A 20556-nucleotide genomic window follows, 5' to 3' on the forward strand; every position below is an offset into this window, starting at 1 on the left:
GACAGGGCACAGAAACCAATGGGACAAAGGAAGAGAAAGTGACTTGTTTTTAGATTAAATGAGTTGTGGAAGCAAAGGAGTTAGGCACAGATAGGAGGATTGAGGGAGGAAATTAAAAAAAGGAAGAGGGAGAGGCCCCATACCTTGGCTCTTTAACGTCAGGTGCGCCAGACCTTGAGGGAAAGAAACAGGGAAAAGGAAAAAGGAAATAAGAGGGTCATAAAAAAGGCACGGACAGAAACGAAAAGCATTGTCACAACGTTTGACTGCAGTTTGTGACAGACATCCTGAGGTGAACACGGATGCCAAATTCAAAGGAAATCAAAGCAAAAAAATAAAATAAAGGAAGGTAAAATAAACACATTTTTTTCAAAGAAAGGTATTAAGAGGTGTTGGGGGGGTGGAGGGAAGGGGGAAGGGGGAAGGAAAAAAGCATTTTAATTGGCACAAGTGCCAAAAAGGCACTTGCTTACAAAAATGCTTTTTCTCCTAATGGAGCACATATTTAGTGTTTGGCAGATAGCATTCCTTAAATCATACATTCTATGCTATAGCAGTTACAACCATAAATGTTGCATTTGAAAGCCACAGTCTCATAAAATAGCAAAGCAGTGGGAGAATGTCTCATAAAAAGCAGCAGGGACCAAGATAAATGATCTAAAGCATACAGAGGGTGCTGCAGGTAACCTGTGCAGACAGTCTATCATCTTACTAAAAGACAGAAGCCTAGGAGTTGACTTCAGAGATGTAATAATGTTCAATACCAATCAGCTCAATATCAATCAAAATACACACCAAACAGGAGCCACTCTCCTGTAAAGTTCTGTAATCATGGTGTAGTCATTGCTGTTATCTCCAACTAATGCAGTTGAGAGCTGTGCAGAAATTCAGAAGACAATCAGGAGGAATTGTTATGCAAATACAGACAAGGGTCAACAAAGTCATGGTCAGTCTTACAGTACAGGAAGTTTAAACTCTCAAAGAGATAGTTCAGCCAAAAATGAAAAGGCAGAATGCTCGCCTAAATCACCATTCACTTACATTGTATGGGAAAAAAGTGCAATAAAAGACAGAGGTTACATCTACATAAATCCGGATACATATGAAAACAGCGTTTTCGAAACCCTCTATGTCCACACTGCCATTTTCAAGCGATTTCCAAAGGTTGCTCGTCCAGACTGACACGTATAAAAATGCTTAAATCCCCTTACTACGAATGCGAAAAATCACTGATGCATGTACAGTCTGAAACGCAATTGTCCACATGTTCCATCACCAGACATCTATTCCGAGTAAACTTCCCATCGCCTTTGAAGCAATGTGAAAGTTGTACAAAGTAACATTTATCTTTAACAACGCTATTAAAGTAAATATCAGCCAAAACAGTGCCACCATAACACAGGCCGCCATCTTGATTGTTTTGGTTGAATGGATTACATGACTGCGTCACATGACAACAAATATGTCATAGTTTTCAGATATATCCGCTTCCCCAGTCCACACTACAACGTGAAGATGCCGTTTTCAAATTTATCCACTTGGGAGAGCATTTTCAAAAAGCTCTGTTTTCGCTTACAAAAATGCTGTTTCAGTGTGGACGGAAGGCCAAAATGGAGAGAAAAAGATGAGCCTTCAAATGAAAACGTATTAGTGTGGACGTAGTCTGAAGATAACATTTTGCATAACATTTCCTTTTGTGTTTCCCTAGCATAACATGTGGTTGAATAAATAATGACAGAATTTGTATTGGTGACCTACCCCTTAAAGCAGGGGAAGACTAACAAGTTTCACCATAACCAAAGTATTTTTAAAGTGCAAAAGAGATGAAAAATACAGTAAACAAACTTGACAGTAAAGCAGACCAGATGTTTTTGACCAAAAGCTCATGAAAAAGGAATTTAAAAAAAATTATGCATCAGCTGAGAGCTTCATGAAAGCCCACAGTAACGCCATTTACACCTCACTCCATGTTGCAAAGAATATGATTACTTTCATGAATCAAACAGATTGTGTCAAATTAGCTGAAATTTCTCTCGTGCTCTGAACCACATTCAAGGCGATATATAATTGAAAAGAAAGAACATTCCATTTTCCATACTTTCCAAATGTACCTCCAAGGAACCACATACAAAACAACCCCAGATTTAAAGAGCATAACCTGGGTGCAAATTATCATTGCAGCTGTGCATTTCATTTCAATGAAACAAAGCAATACTGTGATTATAGAGTGCAGATTTACGGCAGCATTGTTCTCACTGATGTTCCTGTGTGATTCCTTGACAATTACTGCAGTTCAGTCAGTGGCCCTGCTACTTCTATTGCGAATGCTGCAGTTTATTAGGGAGATAACACAGCTGTCGTATAGATAATTGTAACAGGGAGTGACAAGTCATTGTGCAGCAAATTCCATAAAATAAATAAATAAATAAATAAAATCACACATGAAGGGATGAAGATGACAAAAGACGGTTCAGCTTTTGAGTGCAGAAAATAGATGTGCTTTGTAGTGACACAAAAAAATTAATTAGCAGTAGAACGGTTAACTATGATAAACACAGACAATATCCATAAGAAAGAACAATAGTAGTTATATCTGAACACTCTGCAAGTGCTTTAGAACAATTAACAGCCTAGGGACTGAAAATTACCTTTGCTCATTTAAATATTCTAGCACATAATATGAATATTCAAATTAAAGAGATGCAATACTACATGCAATGGCTGCTTAAAGATGTGTAAAGTGAAATTATATTCTATCTATCTATCTATCTATCTATCTATCCATTTATCTATCTATCTATCCATCCATCCATCCACCCATCCCTGTAAATATGCTGCTCCTCATGAGTCTGAATCCAGTAGTTATCTGGTTCTAGTGAGGCGACACCTCGTGTTATGATGCCCATATACTAAGAGGCATCGCCTTTGAAGATGATACATCATTTATGTTTCTCTCACTTTTAGCATATAAAGAGAAGTACTTTTATTTATAAATGACCCCAAATCCAGACTTCCTTCTGCATGTGTTTTAGCAGTTTTATCCCAACCTGAAATGGTGTTCTTTTGCCTCTTTGATACTTTTGGTCTCATACTTCTATTACGCTTTAATGCCATGCCACGTTGCATTAAGGATTTTTTTTATTAAGCTGTTTCATTCATGACCAATGAGTAGCCGGTCTACCAACAACCACCAATTTTGGTTTTACTCTCCAATTTGTGAGGGAGACGATTTATTCAGCTAATTTAACCAAGAGATAGGAAGATGGACAGTAATAGCTTACAGAGAAGCCTCACTTCCTTCCCAGCGAGGCACATTTTAATATGAAACAGGTTGAGCAACTATGTGCCCGCTGAGCAGAACAAAATGGAGCAACATTTGCCCAGAGGTGTTGGTATTTTTAAAGGAACGTATGCTGCATGTAAACATTTATTTTACTGAGAATGCAAATGCACGGTGTCATTGCAACAGCACTCTGACGCAGAGAGGCCTGCTGTGGACGTCTGCATTGAAATGTGGTGGCCCATCTGCGTTGGCATAGCAACAGGCTCCTGTGTCTCCTTTAGTATGACGTTGCCCATGCAAATAACCCCCACCCACCCTTATGCACTCCCTTCCGCTGCTATCTGTCTGGCTCTCTCTCTTACACACACTTATGCTCTCGTTCCTGTGCTGTTTTCATGGACATTCACCTCCACCTGGCTGTTGAGCTTGCACAACAAAATCACTGCCTGGCTTAATCTGCATAAATGTGTTCATCTTGTTTAAAAGAAATGAGTCAATAACCCATAAAAATATGTAATTCATAAATAGTTTTCTGGGAAAGGGGAGATATTGTTTTAAATGGCAAGTGAGTACTGAATCATATGCTGGAAAAAAAAATAAGAGCATACATAAAATAAATAAATAATAATAATTCATGAAAGGCGCAACAGCTTGTTGAGGTTAAAGTGTTTCCATTACAAGGAATGTTTTGGCCCATAAAATCCATATTGCAAGATACATGGGGCGATTCTATATATATACAGTATATATATACACTACCGGTCAAAAGTTTTGAAACACTTGACCGAAATGTTTCTCATGATCTTAAAAATATTTTGATCTGAAGGCGTATGCTTAAATGTTTGAAATTAGTTTTGTAGACAAAAATATCATTGTGCAACCATATTACTGTGCCACCATATACACCAGATGACTTGGACCAAATAGTAAAGAAAAGCAGCCAATAAGTTCCCAGCATATAGATAGGAACTCCTTCAATACTGTTTAAAAAGCATCCCAGGGTGATACCTGAAGAAGTTGGTTGAGAACATGTCAAGAGTACATGTCTGCAAATTCTAGGCAAAGGGTGACTACTTTGAAGATTCTAAAATATAACACAGTTTTGATTTATTTTGGATTTTGTTTAGTCAAAACATAATTCCCATAGTTCCATTTATGTTATTCCACAGTTTTAATGACTTTACTATTATTCTAAAATGTGCAAAAAAAAATTATAATAAAGAATGAGAAAGTGTTTCAAAACTTTTGACCGGTCGTGTATATACATACACTGGCGGCCAAAAGTTTGGAATAATGTACAGATTTTGCTCTTATGGAAGGAAATTGGTACTTTTATTCACCAAAGTGGCATTTAACTGATTACAATCCGCCTCCTCCTTGCGTCTTTTACCTGTTACAATCCATAACACTCTTTTCCATTTATTTGTTGTCCAATGTCTGTGTTTGTTTGCCCATTTTAAACTTTTCTTTTTGTTTTTCTGTTTCAAAAGTGGCTTTTTCTTTGCAATTCTTCCCATAAGGCCTGCACCCCTGAGTCTTCTCTTTACTGTTGTACATGAAACTGGTGTTGAGCAGCTAGAATTCAATGAAGCTGTCAGCTGAGGACATGTGAGATGTCAATTTCTCAAACTAGAGAGTCTGATGTACTTATCCTCTTGTTTAGTTGTACATCTGGCCTCCCACATCTCTTTTTGTCCTTGTTAGAGCCAGTTGTCCTTTGTCTCTGAAGACTGTAGTGTACACTTTTGTATGAAATCTTCAGTTTTCTGGCAATTCCAAGCATTGTATAGCCTTCATTCCTCAAAACAATGATTGACTGACGAGTTTCTAGAGAAAGCCGTTTCTTTTTTGCCATTTGTGACCTAATATTGACCTTAAGACATGCCAGTCTATTGCATACTGTGGCAACTCAAAAACAAACACAAGGACAATATTAAGCTTCATTTAATGAACCAAATAGTTTTCAACTGTGTTTGATATAAAGGCAAGTGATTTTCTAGTACCAAATTAGCAATTTAGCATGATTACTCAAGGATAAGGTGTTGGAGTGATGGCTGCTGGAAATGGGGCCTGTCTAGATTTGATCAAAAATGACTTTTTTTTTAATAGTGATGGTGCTGTTCTAACTATACTTTGTGATCAGTTGAATGCCACTTTGGTGAATTAAAGCACCAATTTCCTTCCGAAACAGCAAAATCTGTACATTATTCCAAACTTTCGGCCGCCAGTATATATATATATATAAGGGGGTGGGGGCTTTCAAAATATTGCTTTTGCTGTTTCATAACATTCATCTAAACACAAAATTTAACTACATGATTTACTTCATCCCCACAGTTTGGTATATGCCAATGCTGCTGTGGAAGCAATCATCAAAATTTGTTTCTAAAATCAACTACATATATGCATGTCAAAATGATGATGCCTGTGGAATTACTAGATGCAGTGTGGTTACGCAAAGCATTATCTCCACATTTTTCAGTCTCCAATGTTTCCACACGCACTGATGTATTTTCTTAGCGGATAATGTGATGTGTAGCATAATACATTTTACAAAATTGTCTAAAAAAAAAAAGCATATGGCTCCATAGTACCTATACATTAAAGAGTCCTGATGACCATTTTTTGACAGTGCCTTACCCGTCAAAGTTTATGGAGTGGTGAATGATGTGAAGCTATGGACCAAGGTCTGTTACATTCATAAGTTATCTTGAGTTGTTACGAGTATGACAGCCAACAACTGCACAAGTTGAGCCTGACTCATTTTTACTATATCTAACACTTAAAATTTTTGTTGTTCTCCTTCTGGGATGCTCATATTGATAGTTTTTAAATTGCTTCTAATGGCCATGCACACACTACAAAGTTTGGGAGTGAAAACCACATTTAAATGCGGGAGTGAGTCCCATAAATTTTCGTTCCATGGGCCTCATTCATGAAAATTTCGTAAATATACTAAAGAATTAGGAGTAATTCCCATGTAAAATGGAGCTTCCCAAAAACTTTTCACCAGATTCACAAACGCTTCATATTCCCCAGATTTGTTAGTACAACTTGTTTATGTTAGTGAATTCCAAACATTCGTTAATAGAGAGTGCATGCTCATTCATTCACAATTATCATAATTCATGCCCATGAAAATGCCATATAAGGAAGGCTTCAGAATTGCTAGTAAATGGGAATAGAAAGCTTTTAATATATAAGTGAACAGTAACAAAACAGTAATATATATATATATATATATATATATATATATATATATATATATATATATATATATATTATTTATTTAAAAAAAACAATTTAATGAGCGCATTCACATCGTAAAATGTTGAATTAGCAAACACTCGCATCTAAAAAGAAAGTAACGAACTTACAGGCATATTTGCTGTCATCAGAGGTTCTTTTGTGAATTAGTCCAAGAGGTCAATAAAAATGGTTTGACATGAAGCTTTTGTGTATGAAAAATGATCAGTTCACACCGGCAGGTCACAGGAGGATGTCCACCACCTTCTCTGGTTCAGCTGAGTACACCACGCGTCAGTTGAGTACACCGTGCGTCACTGGATAAACTTCTCGAGTAAATAGGCTATATCAATGTTGGCTGCACAGTGATATAGCCTACTTCCCTTGCAACAGGAACAATATTCAAAGAAATTGATAGAATGCCTGAAAAAGGTCTTTGACCTAAAGGATTACGGCAAGCTATATGGCAGTGTGCAGGCTTTTTCTTTTTTCCCGTTGTATTGTTTACGCACCTGCCCGAGATGCATTCATTTATGGTTTTACCACTGACCATACATCAACTGACTGTGATTTACCGATGCCTATACTAAATTATGAAATAAATAGAGCTAATATTAAATAATAATAAAAATAAAGTCCAGCCAGTCATGTAAGAGGGCATTATTTTTGTTTATTTATTTATTTTTGAGAAAATCAAATGCAAACCTATGTCAAGCTTATTTCCAGCAGAGTTGGGGAAAAAAAATATCCTTTGAAGAAATAAATGCAAGTAGCAAAAAAAAAAAAAAAAGAAAGAAAGTTTCTAAATAATAGGTTTTTTATTATTTTTTATTATTTGCTATTGTTAAGGTTAAATTCACTCATTTAATTATAAATTTTTCATTACTTATTTAATTTTACTTCTATCAAAATGTAGTCATGGCAGTTTGTCTGAAAGAACACAACATGTTCGGATGTCTTACGCATGATTTACACATGGTCGGCAGCAGGTGTAAACGTTTTAAAAATATGAAAACTTTCATGAATCCAAAATTTACGCCAGACCGGCTTTACGAACGATTTACACAAATACGTATTTGTTCTGCTCGTGTTTCATGAATGAGGCCCCACGTGTGTACATAGTAGGTAAAGATAAATAAGCCCAAAACACACCAGGGACTCTTGTTTTGAAATGATGAAATGATGAAAAACTATTGGCGACTATAAATAGTTCCAAAAACCAACTATCAGCACCAATTAATTGGTAAAACCGATGTATCGGTCTACCTCTAATACTAGGGATGTGCCTGAAGCCGAATACCTTATTCGGAAAGGCACGAATAATGACTTCAAAACAAATAACGGATTAATCCAAATATTATAAAAAAATATTCGTTTGACTATCCAAAAAGCACAAGGATAAAGTGATATTTTAAATAAACATATCCAAAATTACAGCAAATTTATGTGCATATAATCTGTGCAGCCAATATTTCTAAAGTGTAAACCTTATGAATTAAAATGCGCATGTTGTGATTTCAGATCGGATGGGTGCGATCTTAACTCGGTTTGTGGTCTCTGATAATTGTGCGCATCTGTAGCTTATCAAGTGTAACATTAACTAAGATACGACATCATATACACTTTCGACTTCTTTAAATATTTGTTAATGTAATCACAAGATTCATACGTGATTCCCATGTATTCATTTATTGCCTAAACCTAAGCGCAATGTTAAATTCCTGACCTGAAGAGATGATATCACATCGGAGCTCATCTATCCATCTTTTAAAGTTGACCACACTTATATTCACATCAGCGATTAAGGTTATTAACTAGTTAAGACTTCATTCTGAAAAAAGTTAAAATGCTCCATAAAGGTTTAAATGCTCCATAGAGTATTCATCTATTAGGAATATTCCTCCTTATCTAAAACGAAGAAACTGAAACATACTTTTCTTCTTCTTCTTTAAACAGTGTTAAATCTGAAAACGTTAAGTGTTCTTGAACTCTGGTAAGGTGCTATATAAATTTAACATAATTATTATTATTATTATTTAACTAAAACAGACATACTTATGGGACTTTCACCTGTTTGTAGGCTATATTGATTTTATTTTAATTTCTTTTAAAGTTTTTAAATTTGTATTTATTATTTAATGCAAAAATGTGTGCTTGACATTTCACATTTTGATTGACACCTCTTGCCTCCAGAATAATGTTGTTATACATGCACAGACAAGCGAAAATTCTGTTTCATGTCGATATTAATATCTGAAATACCAGGAGAAACCACAACATATTCCACAGTTAATGTAGCCTACAAATTCAGCTTCATCTGGTAAGACAAATGTTATATTATTATTATTATTATTATTATTATTATTATTATTATATTAGGCTATTATTATGAAAAGGCATATATCAGGCATATTTTATTAATAGAAACTATAAATGTAAGAGCAATACTTAAAAATGGTGTAATGATAATTCAGTAGAAGAATGCGGTTGTCACTCCCGTAAATTACTGAACTGTGTGTGTACAGAACAGAATTAAGCACTAAAAGGTGAAATGACAACCGAATATAGCTGCAGTGTGTACGTGGTCATAAGACCAGAACCAGGAAACCGTTCAGCAGCAATTAGAATCATCATGAATCATTAACGTCTGCTAAATGAATAAATGTAAATTAATATTGGACAAATTTTATTGATGAATGACAACCATTATCTCATAGAACACACAGTATTGATAAGTCACTTATGGAAACACTTTTTTATTCAGCTTAGATATATATACACATATACACATGTATACATATTGTATATACATACAGAATAGATTTCTTCTATTCTTGTGTATTTTTCATACTAAATTGTCTTAGATCTTCAAACGAGATATAACATAAAACAAAGGCAACCTGAGTAAACAAAAAATACAGTTTTCAAATATATATATATATATATATATATATATATATATATATATATATATATATTGTTTATTGAAGCAAAAAAGTTATCCAAAACCTATATTACCCATGTGAAAAACTAAATGTCCCCTTAAACTTATGCCACCTTTGGCAGCAACAACTGCAACCAAATGCTTCCGATAACTGGAGATCAGTCTTTCACAACACTGTGGTGGAATTTTGGCCCACTCTTCTTCGGTTTTCGAGCATGAACTGCCTGTGTAAGGTCCTGCCACAGCATCTCAATTGGGTTCAAGTCAGGACTTTGACTAGGCCACTCTAAAACTTTAATTTGACTTCTATTGAGCCATTCAGAGGTGGATTTACTCCTACAACTTGGATCATTGTCTTGCTGCATAATCCAGTTGCGCTTTCGATTCAACTCATGGACTGATGACTGGATGTTCTCCTTTAGGATTTTCTGGTAGAGAACAGAATTCATGTTTCCCTCAAATATTGCAAGTCGCCCTGGCCTTGAAGCAGCAAAGCATCACACCATCACACTACCACCACCATGCTTGACCGTAGGTCAGTTCCACTTTCGACTCATGAGTCCACAGAACATTCTCTCAAAAGGTTTGTGAATCATCAAGGTGTGTTTTGGCAAAATTCAGATGAGCATTAATGTTCTTCTGGGTTAGCAGTGGTTTTCGCCTCGCCACGCTTCCATTGATGGAATTTATGACCAGTATCTTTCTAATAGTGGAGTCATGAACAGTGACATTTATTGATGCGAAGAGGCCAGCAGTTCCCTGGATGTTGTCCTTGGCTTTTTTTGTGACTTCCTGGATGAGTCATTGCTGTGCTCTTGGAGGAATTTTGGAAGGTTTGCCACTTCTGGGAAGGTTCACTACTGTGCCAAGTTTTCTCCATTTGAAGATAATGGCTCTCACTGTGGTTCTTTGGAGTCCCAAAGCCTTTGAAACAGCTCTGTAACCCTTCCCAGACTGATGTATTTCAATCACCTTTTTCCTCATCATTTCTGGAATTTCTTTCGACCTTGGCATAGTGTGCTACTGGGTGAGACCTTTTAGCCAACTTCATGCTGCTGAAAACGTTCTATTTAGGTGTTGATTTGATTGAACAGGGCTAGCAATAATCAAGCCAATAATCAGATGTGTACCTCATTATGAATGCAATTTCATAGATTTGGATATTTAGTAACTAAGGGGGCAAATACTTTTCACACAGGCCCAGTTAGTATTGGATAACTTTTTTGCATCAGTAAATAACATTATCATTTAAAAACTGTATTTTGTGCTTACTCAGATTGCCTTTGTTTTGTGTTTCTAACGAACAATACTGAGAACAAACAACAAACATGAGCAGTCACTGTGGATGTCGAGGATCCTGGCACCGGATACTGCAGCGTGGAGAGGTGACAAAGAAGCGTGAGCACTGTGGCCGTGTTCATAGGATGAGAGTGTGCATTGTGGAAGTCAGGAACAGATTCATAGAATCCTCTGTTGAAGCTTAGTGAGGTACAGAACAATGCCCAGCTGAGATGTGCGATCTTAATCCCGACACACGGGTAGGGATGAGGTATCCTTCGTGGAAGACCAGCTGACATGCAGCAAAACTGGAAGGCAACCACACACCCGACACGCGGACAACCAACAGATACACGAGACAGGAACAACTAGACAGAGAGAGTGAGGTTAGAACTCAACATCAAACAACAATCTAGCAAAGATACTGAGAACACGACGGGGTTAAGAAGGGTGTGAATTAGAGGAGAACAGGTGTTGCTCGGCACACTAATCAGTGGCATGATCAGCATTCCCCCAAGAACAATCAATGTTCCCATGGCAATGCCGATAATGCATGCCGGCCGCACCTGCGAGATATGAGGGAGAGAAAATGACAAAACAAACAAAACAAATTGCGAAATCACTGGAGCCATGACAGTACCGTGACAGAGGTAATTTGAGATGGACCGCCACCAAACTAATGACCTTGGCAATGGGAAACGGCCCAATAAACTTGGAACCCAGCTTACGTGAGGGGAGTTGGAGTGGGATGTCCTAAGAGGACAGCCAAACCTTCTGCCTACACATGAAAAGCTTGGGCCTTAGCCCAGTGCCGGTCTGCCGACCTCTTAACGTGACCTCTTGAGCACCAGTCAGTATGAGGGCTTCTCTGGCGGCTTTCCAGGTGCATCGGCACCTCTGGATAAAGGCGTGGGTGGACGGAACCTGTACTTCAGGTTCTTGTGCGGAGAACAGAGGGGGCTGATAACCGATGCTGCACTGGAAGGGTGATAACCCGTACACGATGACTGAAAGGAGTTGTTGGCGTACTCGACCCAGACTAAAAGATCACTCCAAGAAGACGGATTACGGGAGGCCACACAGCGCAGGGCCTTTTCCAGCTCCTGATTCACCCACTCTGCTTGCCCATTTGTCTATATTCTATCATGTTCATTACAATCACAAAATTGTTAATCATTCCAAGAATATCAAAATCCACAAAAGTAGGTATATCCTTTTCATACTTGGCTCCTAAACTATGCAATAGTCTCCCTAACACTGTTTGGGATGCAGACACACTCACTCAGTTTAAGTCAAGACTAAAGACTCATCTATTTAGCCAGGAATACACCTAAGTTATCATTCAATTCACAATTAGGCTGTTTTACTTAGGTCTGCCGGAACCAGAAACATCCATCATGATCTATAACTCTGCATAAAATAGAATGGCATCTACGCTAATATTATTCTATTTGTTTCCATGTCTCAACCTCAGGATTCATATCCCGAGGTTACCAGAGCCTGCCAGATCCAGCTCCATTCCTGCTTGGTGTTGGACCCTGCTGAGAGATGATGACAAACTACAGCCAGTGCTAGCCAGACATCACTTCAGTCTTTTGACTTCGGAGGATGAACTGATGCCAACTACAATTGTAAGATAAAGGATACTACATATACCACTGCCTGAACCTTGGATTTAGGATGGACCCCACCGAACCTCACCGATATGACCTGCAGTTTGAACTGCGATGCACCTCATTAATCTCTGCCTGCATCACCTTTGTCTATTGATGGACTACACTCTTGAAATGGAATATATAGACTATAATTTAAATGCCAACAAAATCCTTCATCAGCCAACTAACAAAGGACAATTCATCTATGTAAACTTCTGCAGTTAATCCAGGATTGACTTCAAAGACATTAGTCATTAATCTTAAAGTTCATAAAAAAATAAAATAAAAAAATAAATAAATAAATAAATAAAAGTGTTTTTTTTTTAAACACTGGACCTTAACGTTTAATTTACAAATTTAAAACCATGACTTGCACTGCACACAAATAACTAATACTGGCATTATATTCATGTTGTTTAGCCAGAGAGGAACTGGCCACCACAGTGAGCCTGGTTTCTCCCAAGGTTATTTTTCTCCATTAACCAACACCTTATGGAGTTTTGTGTTCCTTGCCACAGTTGCCTTCAGCTGGCTCACATGGGTTCTAAATACAATTATTATTATAACCTCTGCAATGCCTTGTGAGAATCTGGGGTTGGCCAATCTGAGAACACTCTAACCTTAGCCGGGTCCATGCGCACTCCCTCGGACGAAAAGATGAACCCCAGGAATGGAACCCACTGTGCATGAAAAGCGCACTTCTCCGCTTTACGAACAGCCAATTTTCTAGCAGTCACTGAAGCACCTGTCTGACGTGCTCCACATGGTCCTGGATATTCTGGGAGAAGATCAGAATACCATCAAGATAGACAAACACAAAACAATCGACCATGTCTCTAAGCACGTCATTCATGAGCCCCTGGAAGGCGGCGGGGGCGTTGACCAATCCGAAAGGCATAGCCAAGTATTCAAAGTGCTACCTATGGGTGTTAAAAGCTGTCTTCCACTCATCCCCCTTCCTAATCTGGACAAGGTGATAAGCGTTGCGTAGGTCCAACTTCGTAAAGACAGACGATCCCTGCATGAGTTCTAAGGCTGAGAACATCAACGGCAAAGGATAGCGATTCTTCACTGTGATGTCATTCACCCCCTGATAATCTATACAGGGTCTAAGCAAGCCATCCTTCTTCTCCACAAAGAAGAACCCCACCCCTGCCGGTGATGAGGAAGGGTGGATGAGACCAGCTGCCAGAGTATCATTGATATACCTGTTCATGGCCTCCCTATCGAGAGCAGAGAGCGAATACTGCCATCCCCAAGGCGACGTGGTGCCAGGGCATCGTATGGGTGATGAGGAGGAAGGGTCACGGCGGAGGACTGGCTGAACACTGCCCTAAAGTCATGGTATGTCAATGGTACTCCGGATAAGTCCGCCGGTTCATCCTGCAATGAAACACAAGACTGGACAGGGGAAATAGCAGAGTTAAGGAGCCTGTGGAACCCCCAGAGCCAGTAAGGAAGCCTCCTGAGGGGGCCCAGCATCCGGAGATAGGCGGAGCTGCTGCACAACGGAGGTGAGCTCGGCGAGCTGCGAAGCTATCATCTGCAGGGCCTGGTTCGAAGCAGAGATCTGGTCCTGCTGACATCCCAGCAGGGCTCCCTGCTGAGAGAGGGTGGAGCAAAGAGAAGATTCCTCCGCTGGGTCCATACTGGCTAGATTGTTCTGTAACAAGCGATAGTGAGAACAAACAGACCCAAGAGCAGAGGAAATGTTTATAGAATGTATTAACAACAAACGTGAGCAGTTACTGTGGATGTCGAGGATCCCGGCACCGGCTGCAGCAGCGGGAAGAGGTGACAGAGAAGTGCACGCGCTGTGGCCACGCCCGGGGGCAATCGGTGAATAGTGTGTTCGTAGGATGAGTGTGTGCATTGTGGAAGTCAGGAACAGATTCATAGAATCCTCCACTGAAGCTTAGTGAGGTGCAGAACAACACCCAGCTGAGATGAGCGATCTTACACTCAACATGCGGGCAGAGACGAGGTATCGTCCGTGGAAAACCAGCTGACACACAGCAAAACTGGAAGGTAACCACACACCCGACACGCGGGCAACCAACAGATACACAAGACAGGACCAACTAGACAGAGAGAGTGATGTTAGTACTCATACTAACAACAATCTAGCAAAGATACTGAAAACACGACGGGTTTAAGAAGGGCGTGAATTAGAGGAGAACAGATTGCTCACCACCAGATCAGCATTCCCCCAGGAACAATCAATGTTCCCATGGAAACACCGATCATGCATGCCAGCCGTGCTTGCAAGACATGAGGGAGAGAAAATTACAAAACAAACCAAACAAATCAGCAAACTCACCGGAGCCGTGACAATGTTAGATTTTGTTTGAATTTTTGAAACAATTTAGTATGAGATATACACAAAAACAGAAGAAATCAGGATGGGGCAAATACTTTTTCACAGCACTATATAAAGTGGTGGCCAAAAATATTGACACCCTTGGTAAATATGAGAAAAGAAGGCTGTGAAAAATATATCCTTATTGTTTATCCTTTTGGTCTTTCATTCAAAATATTCACAAAAATCTATCCTCAAATAGATATCAAACAATTCCTAACACAACACAAATTATATCAAAAACAATTATTGGCACCCTTTTATTCAATACTTTGTGCAACCTCCCTTTGCCAAGATGACAGCTCTGAGTCTTCTCCTATAATGCCTAATGAGGTTGGAGAACACTTGGCAAGTGATCTGAGACCATTCCTCCATACAGAATCTCTCCAGATCCTTCAAATTCAGAGGTCCAGGCTTGTGGACTCTCCTCTTCAGTTCACCACACAGGTTTTCTATGGGGTTCAGGTCAGGGGACTGGGATGTCCATGGCAGAACCTTGATTTTGTGGTCAGTGAACTATTTTTGTTTTGATTTTTATGTGTGTTTTGGATCATTGTCCTGCTGGAATATCCAACCACAGCCTATTTTAAACTTTCTGGCAGTGGCAATCAGGTTTTATTTTTTTATCTGTTGGTATTTGATAGAGTCCATGATGCCATGTATCCGAACAAGATGTCCAAGACCTCTGGCATAAAAACAGCCCCACAACATTAAAGATCCACCGCCATATTTAACCATGGGCATGAGGTACTTTTCCATATGGCTACCTCTCTGTGTGAACCAAACTCATCTCTGGTGTTTACTACCAAAAAGCTCTATTTTTGTTTCGTCTAATCATAAAACCTGGTCTCATTTGAAATTCAAGTAGTGTCTAGCAAACTGAAGATGCTTGAGTTTGTTGTTGGATGAGAGCAGAGACTTTTTTCTTCATCCCTCCCAAACAACTTGTTGTGAAGTAGGTGATGTCTGATTGTAGTTTTGGAGACTTTCTGACCCCAAGACCCAACTAATTCCTGCAATTCTCCAGCTGTGATCCTTGGAGAATTTTTGGCCACTCGAACCACCCTCCTCACCGTGCGTGGAGACAATATAGACACACGTCCTCTTTCAGAATGATTCTTAACATCTCCAATTGATTGGCAATTCTTCATTATTGCCATGATAGTGGAAATGGGTATTTTGAATGCTTTAGCTATTTTCTTATAGCCATTTCCAATTTTGTGAAGCTCAACAACCTTTTGCTGCACATCATAACTTTATTCTTTGGTCTTACCCATTGTGATGGATGACTAAGGTAATTTGGCCTGTGTGTTACCCCATATTTATACTCATATTATATAAGTCATGGCTGAACAATTTCATGTTCCTTGTCACCCAGGTGTACTAAAAAATGTAAAATATGAATGGGAATATACTTCGGATATATTTTACTCATAAGAATTTCTAGGGGTGCCAATAATTGCGGCAAACGTGTTTTGGAGAAAAATATGTATTTAATTATGAGATTTTTCCCCCTTTCAATTAGTTTACTTCAATTAAGGTTCAATTTTTGTGAATATTTTGAATGTAAAATCAAAAGACAATAAACAATAAAGACATATTTTTCACAGCCTTCTTTGCTCATATTACCAAGGGTGCCAATATTTTTGGCCACATACATATATATATATATATATATATATATATATATATATATATATATATATATATATATATAGGGCTGTGAATTGATAAAAGTAACAATATACCATGATTTCGATTTTATTTTGATTGATTGTTCAGTCCTACTCTCATGTATTAATATTTTAGAGACTCAATAATGCTACAATCTACAATAATATTAATAGCCTCTTTGAAACAATGATAGCAAAGGTTTAGTCTTAAGTAATTTATTTTTATGAACACAAATTGTCTCCAAGAAAAAACTATTCAATAGAAACACAAAATTAGTTATTCCATCTCTGGCAAATGGAATAAAAAAATAAAAAAAATTAAAACCAAATATACACATAACATTAAAAAGATATTTAAATCAGAGCAAAATTTATAATCAGAGAAAACAATTATTGAAATCAATGATAAATCCGCACTTGACGTCACCTTGTCCGCCATGATTTTTCCTCTGACACAAAACTCCAGTCCACTGTGATTGGTCAAGACTCGAGAGGATCTGCAATGTGGACTCTTGGGTAGTAGACCGCTGGGGAGCTTGCGCCAATGTGGGCTCAGTCTAATGGTGCATAGAGGGTGAACGGGGGTGCTCGGAAATACCCTTCTGAGCACAAAAATGTCAAATCGGACACCCTACGGTCTAGTGGACTTCGCAGAAACATGCAAAAGACCACAAGTCAACTTCAAGTGTGCCATTTAGGACAGGGCCAGTGTCAAGCAGTGTGTGTGGTTTGTTGTCTGTACAGCTGCACATTGCCTTTTCATCTGGAGTTGCTTTTATTAGGATTTGCCTAAGCTTTTCTAAGGATGTCGCTTATTGCCCCCCACTGAAAACAGGTGGTACTTCAAGCTTGAATTGTTCTGATGGTAGGAATACTCATTACAGTCTGTGGTTGGGATGTAACGATTCACTGTCGATTCATTTGCATTGATCTTTAAATATGATTTTTTTAATGGAGAATCATTAGTGTTGGTCAATAATAGATTTAAACTGTTAAAAATCAAATTAATCGCGATTCAGCAAATTAGTACACAATACTGTAGAATTGATAAAATTGTAATTAGTTACATGTGCGATATAAATGAGAGGCTTCATTCTTTAGTGCATCCCAAAGTATGCACCCTCACAGTTCTCCCCTCACAGACACACGCTGCACTCTTCCATCACCCTTCACGGGATTGCGCCCATTCTCCGTTCCATCCGTAACTCTCACTGAAACTTTTTCGGAGCTGCTTTCTGAGTCTTTCAAGCACCTTATGTTTGATATCTCCTCCGGATGGCCATTATCTCATGAGCAAATGACAGTTCGCAATAACGCTCTTGTCACAAATCAAACCATTTGATACAGCTGCTTACTCGCTGCTTGGCCACTTCAGGGTTGGAAATCAAGGGGTGCTTGAGGTAAAAATGGCATTAAAAATTGAAAATGTGAGTGAAAAAAATGCCCTCGTAATGAATTCTTCTGTTTTTTTTTTTTTATTTGTAACCTCTGATAAAGTTGATGTTGATGTAATTTTTAGGGTAAGATGTAGTACATTCTTAGACTTAAGAATATGTATTAATAAATGGACATTCTGACATAAACGGATATGACACAGCAGGGCTTGACATTAACGCTTGTCCGCTTGTCCTGGACAAGTGGATTTTTGAAGGGGCAAGTGAAAGAGAATTTTACTTGTCCGACAGGACAAGTAGCCTGATTAAAACATCAATAATGAAAAAATAACCGGCTATATTTTTGCCTAAGCCTGTGTCACTTATTAGAAAGTTCATAGTCTTATTCTGCTGTTTAAAATAATCCAGAGCGTGAAACTTTGTCATTCGCTAGAGATCTAGCTGTGCGCTGTTTGACTAGGCGGCTTCTGTGTGTGCGGGATTTACGTGCTCGTGTGCTCCAAGAGTGCCCGCGCTAATGCATATACGCACCTGAACAGTCAAATACACTTCAAAATTCAGCCAAAATGCCCGTCTTGGTGAGGTATTCATGTAAACACAATGAGTGATGTTTAAATTCATCGTAAATAATGGGGAAAAAGTCCTGACTTGTAAGTGTTAATGTAACTATTTTTTATAATTATACAGTGCAGAGCAGTAGGCCCTAGTAGTTACAGTATATACCATTCTTTCTGAATGTTTACTTGAATACTTGATACTGCTGTTAAAAACATTTAAAGCTGTTAAAAATTCTTAATTTTATTTTTTTTGTATTTAATTTGTTTCTATTCATTGCTTTTCTATTGTTATATTATTATTGACAGTTTACTACTCTTAAACTTGAGAACTTAAGCAATTATTAATAAATTAGTTAGTGTTAGGCTATTATTTGTTATGGTATTGAAGCTGATGTCAAAAATCATTATATTTCACTACCGACTACTGAAATTTTGGTATTGTGACAATTACTATATTGTGCATGGTATCTTGCTCCAATAACATGATGAAAAAGTAGATCTCATTCCATAGGTGTGTGTGTGTGCACCCCTGCTGTAAATGATGGCTATGGAGGCTTTTCTTTATTTGACTACCGTACGTAACATATTTTAACTATAAATTTGACAATAGTTTTCTCCCCTACCCAGTGCATTTTACATTTCTGTCGCAGAGAATCGAGTTGATTCCATAGGTATAATACTATTAGTTTGAACATATGTTATAATTTTAGAAAACATACAACAGAAACTTTGACATGTTACTACTTGTATACTATCTTGTAAGCAATACTTAAATGTAAATTTTTCTTTCCGGACAAGTAACTTTTTTACTCGGATGTTCAATTTACTTGTCCAAAGGACAAGCACATCAGATTGCTTAATATCGAGCCCTGAACCGTTTATGTTTTAAATTATTAGAAAAAATTATGCCTCAAAGGTAAAAATGCCCCTAAAAAATCAAATACAGGGGGCAAATATTGACCCTAAATTTAAAAGATAATTTTTGACACTGGGTCACTACTGAAATAAAGTGATTTAATAGTGAGGAAACTTAGCCATTATTTTCTATAAGATAAAATAGTGCCATATTACTAGCATCATTGTTTAGTTGGAGACTTGGTGTGCAGGAAACATTTTAAATTGAAGTCATCCATGTGACTGCTTTTCTCTTTTCTTTGAAACTGAATGTAGTCAGGTGATGTTACTTTAATGTTGTAATATTTGGATTAGTTTACTGATTCAGGGTTATGGTCATGGAAAACCTGGAAATATCAGGGAATTTTAAAAATGTGATCTCAAGGCCTGAGAAAAGTCATGTAAATTAAGACTTTTTATAGTGAAATATGGAATATGGAATATGGAATACTTTTCTATGTTCAGCTCTGAAATATTTTATTGGCACATTGTAGTCTTGTACTGTTATTGCATTCCAAGTAGCCTGTATGTACCTGTATTTAATGTGTTTTCTTTCAAGTTAATTTTTATGCAATAAACCATCTTAAGTAGTTTGCCTTTCTTTTTCTTGCTTAAGACACATTATGGGAAGTATTTAAAAGAATACTACAAATGCATTTTTTTTTTAAACTGCAGAACTGAATTGTTTTTTTTTGTTTGTTTTTTTTTGGGATTTTTCACCTTTTTCTCCCAATTTGGAATGGCCAATTCCCAATGTGCTTTTAAGTCCTCCTGGTCACGTAGTGATTCGCCTCAGTCTGGGTGGCGGAGGACGAATCCCAGTTGCCTCCACATCTGAGATCGTCAACCTGCACATCTTATCATGTGGCTTGTTGAGCACGTTGCCACGGAGACATAGTGCGTGTGGAGGCTTCACGCCACCCACCGTGGCATCCACGCTCAACTCACCACGCGACGAGAACCGAGAACGAACCACATTATAGCGATCACGAGGAGGTTACCCCATGTGACTATACCCTCCCTAGCAACTGGGCCAATTTGGTTGCTTAGGAGACCTGGCTGGAGCACACCCTGGGATTTGAACTAGCGAGCTCCAGGGGTGGTAGCCAGCGTCTTTACCACTGAGCTACCAAGGCCCCCCGCAGAATTGAATTGTTAATCAAATAGAATTTCATTGTGAATCGAATCGAATTGAATCGTTTTTAATTTGCAAAAATCATTTTTGAATTGAACTGATTCACCATCAACCCAGAGATTTACACCTCATTGCATT

The 20556-nt window shown here is 38.1% G+C and overlaps 1 protein-coding gene across 3 annotated transcripts in view; it reads right to left on the minus strand.

The window, feature by feature from the left end:
* Positions 1-20556, minus strand: part of LOC127431253 (neurexin-2-like) — a 599363-nt gene that overhangs the window by 436831 nt on the left and 141976 nt on the right. Inside the window, exon 4 of one of the 3 annotated variants that reach the window (XM_051681610.1) lies at positions 144-173. The exons of the other annotated variants lie outside the window; for them this stretch is intronic. Coding sequence (XP_051537570.1) covers positions 144-173 — 30 coding nt within the window. The remainder of the gene's footprint in view (positions 1-143; positions 174-20556) is intronic. 3 annotated transcript variants of the gene reach the window in all.

Source organism: Myxocyprinus asiaticus, chromosome 40 (genome assembly GCF_019703515.2).
Source record: "Myxocyprinus asiaticus isolate MX2 ecotype Aquarium Trade chromosome 40, UBuf_Myxa_2, whole genome shotgun sequence".
Classification (NCBI taxonomy): domain Eukaryota; kingdom Metazoa; phylum Chordata; class Actinopteri; order Cypriniformes; family Catostomidae; genus Myxocyprinus; species Myxocyprinus asiaticus.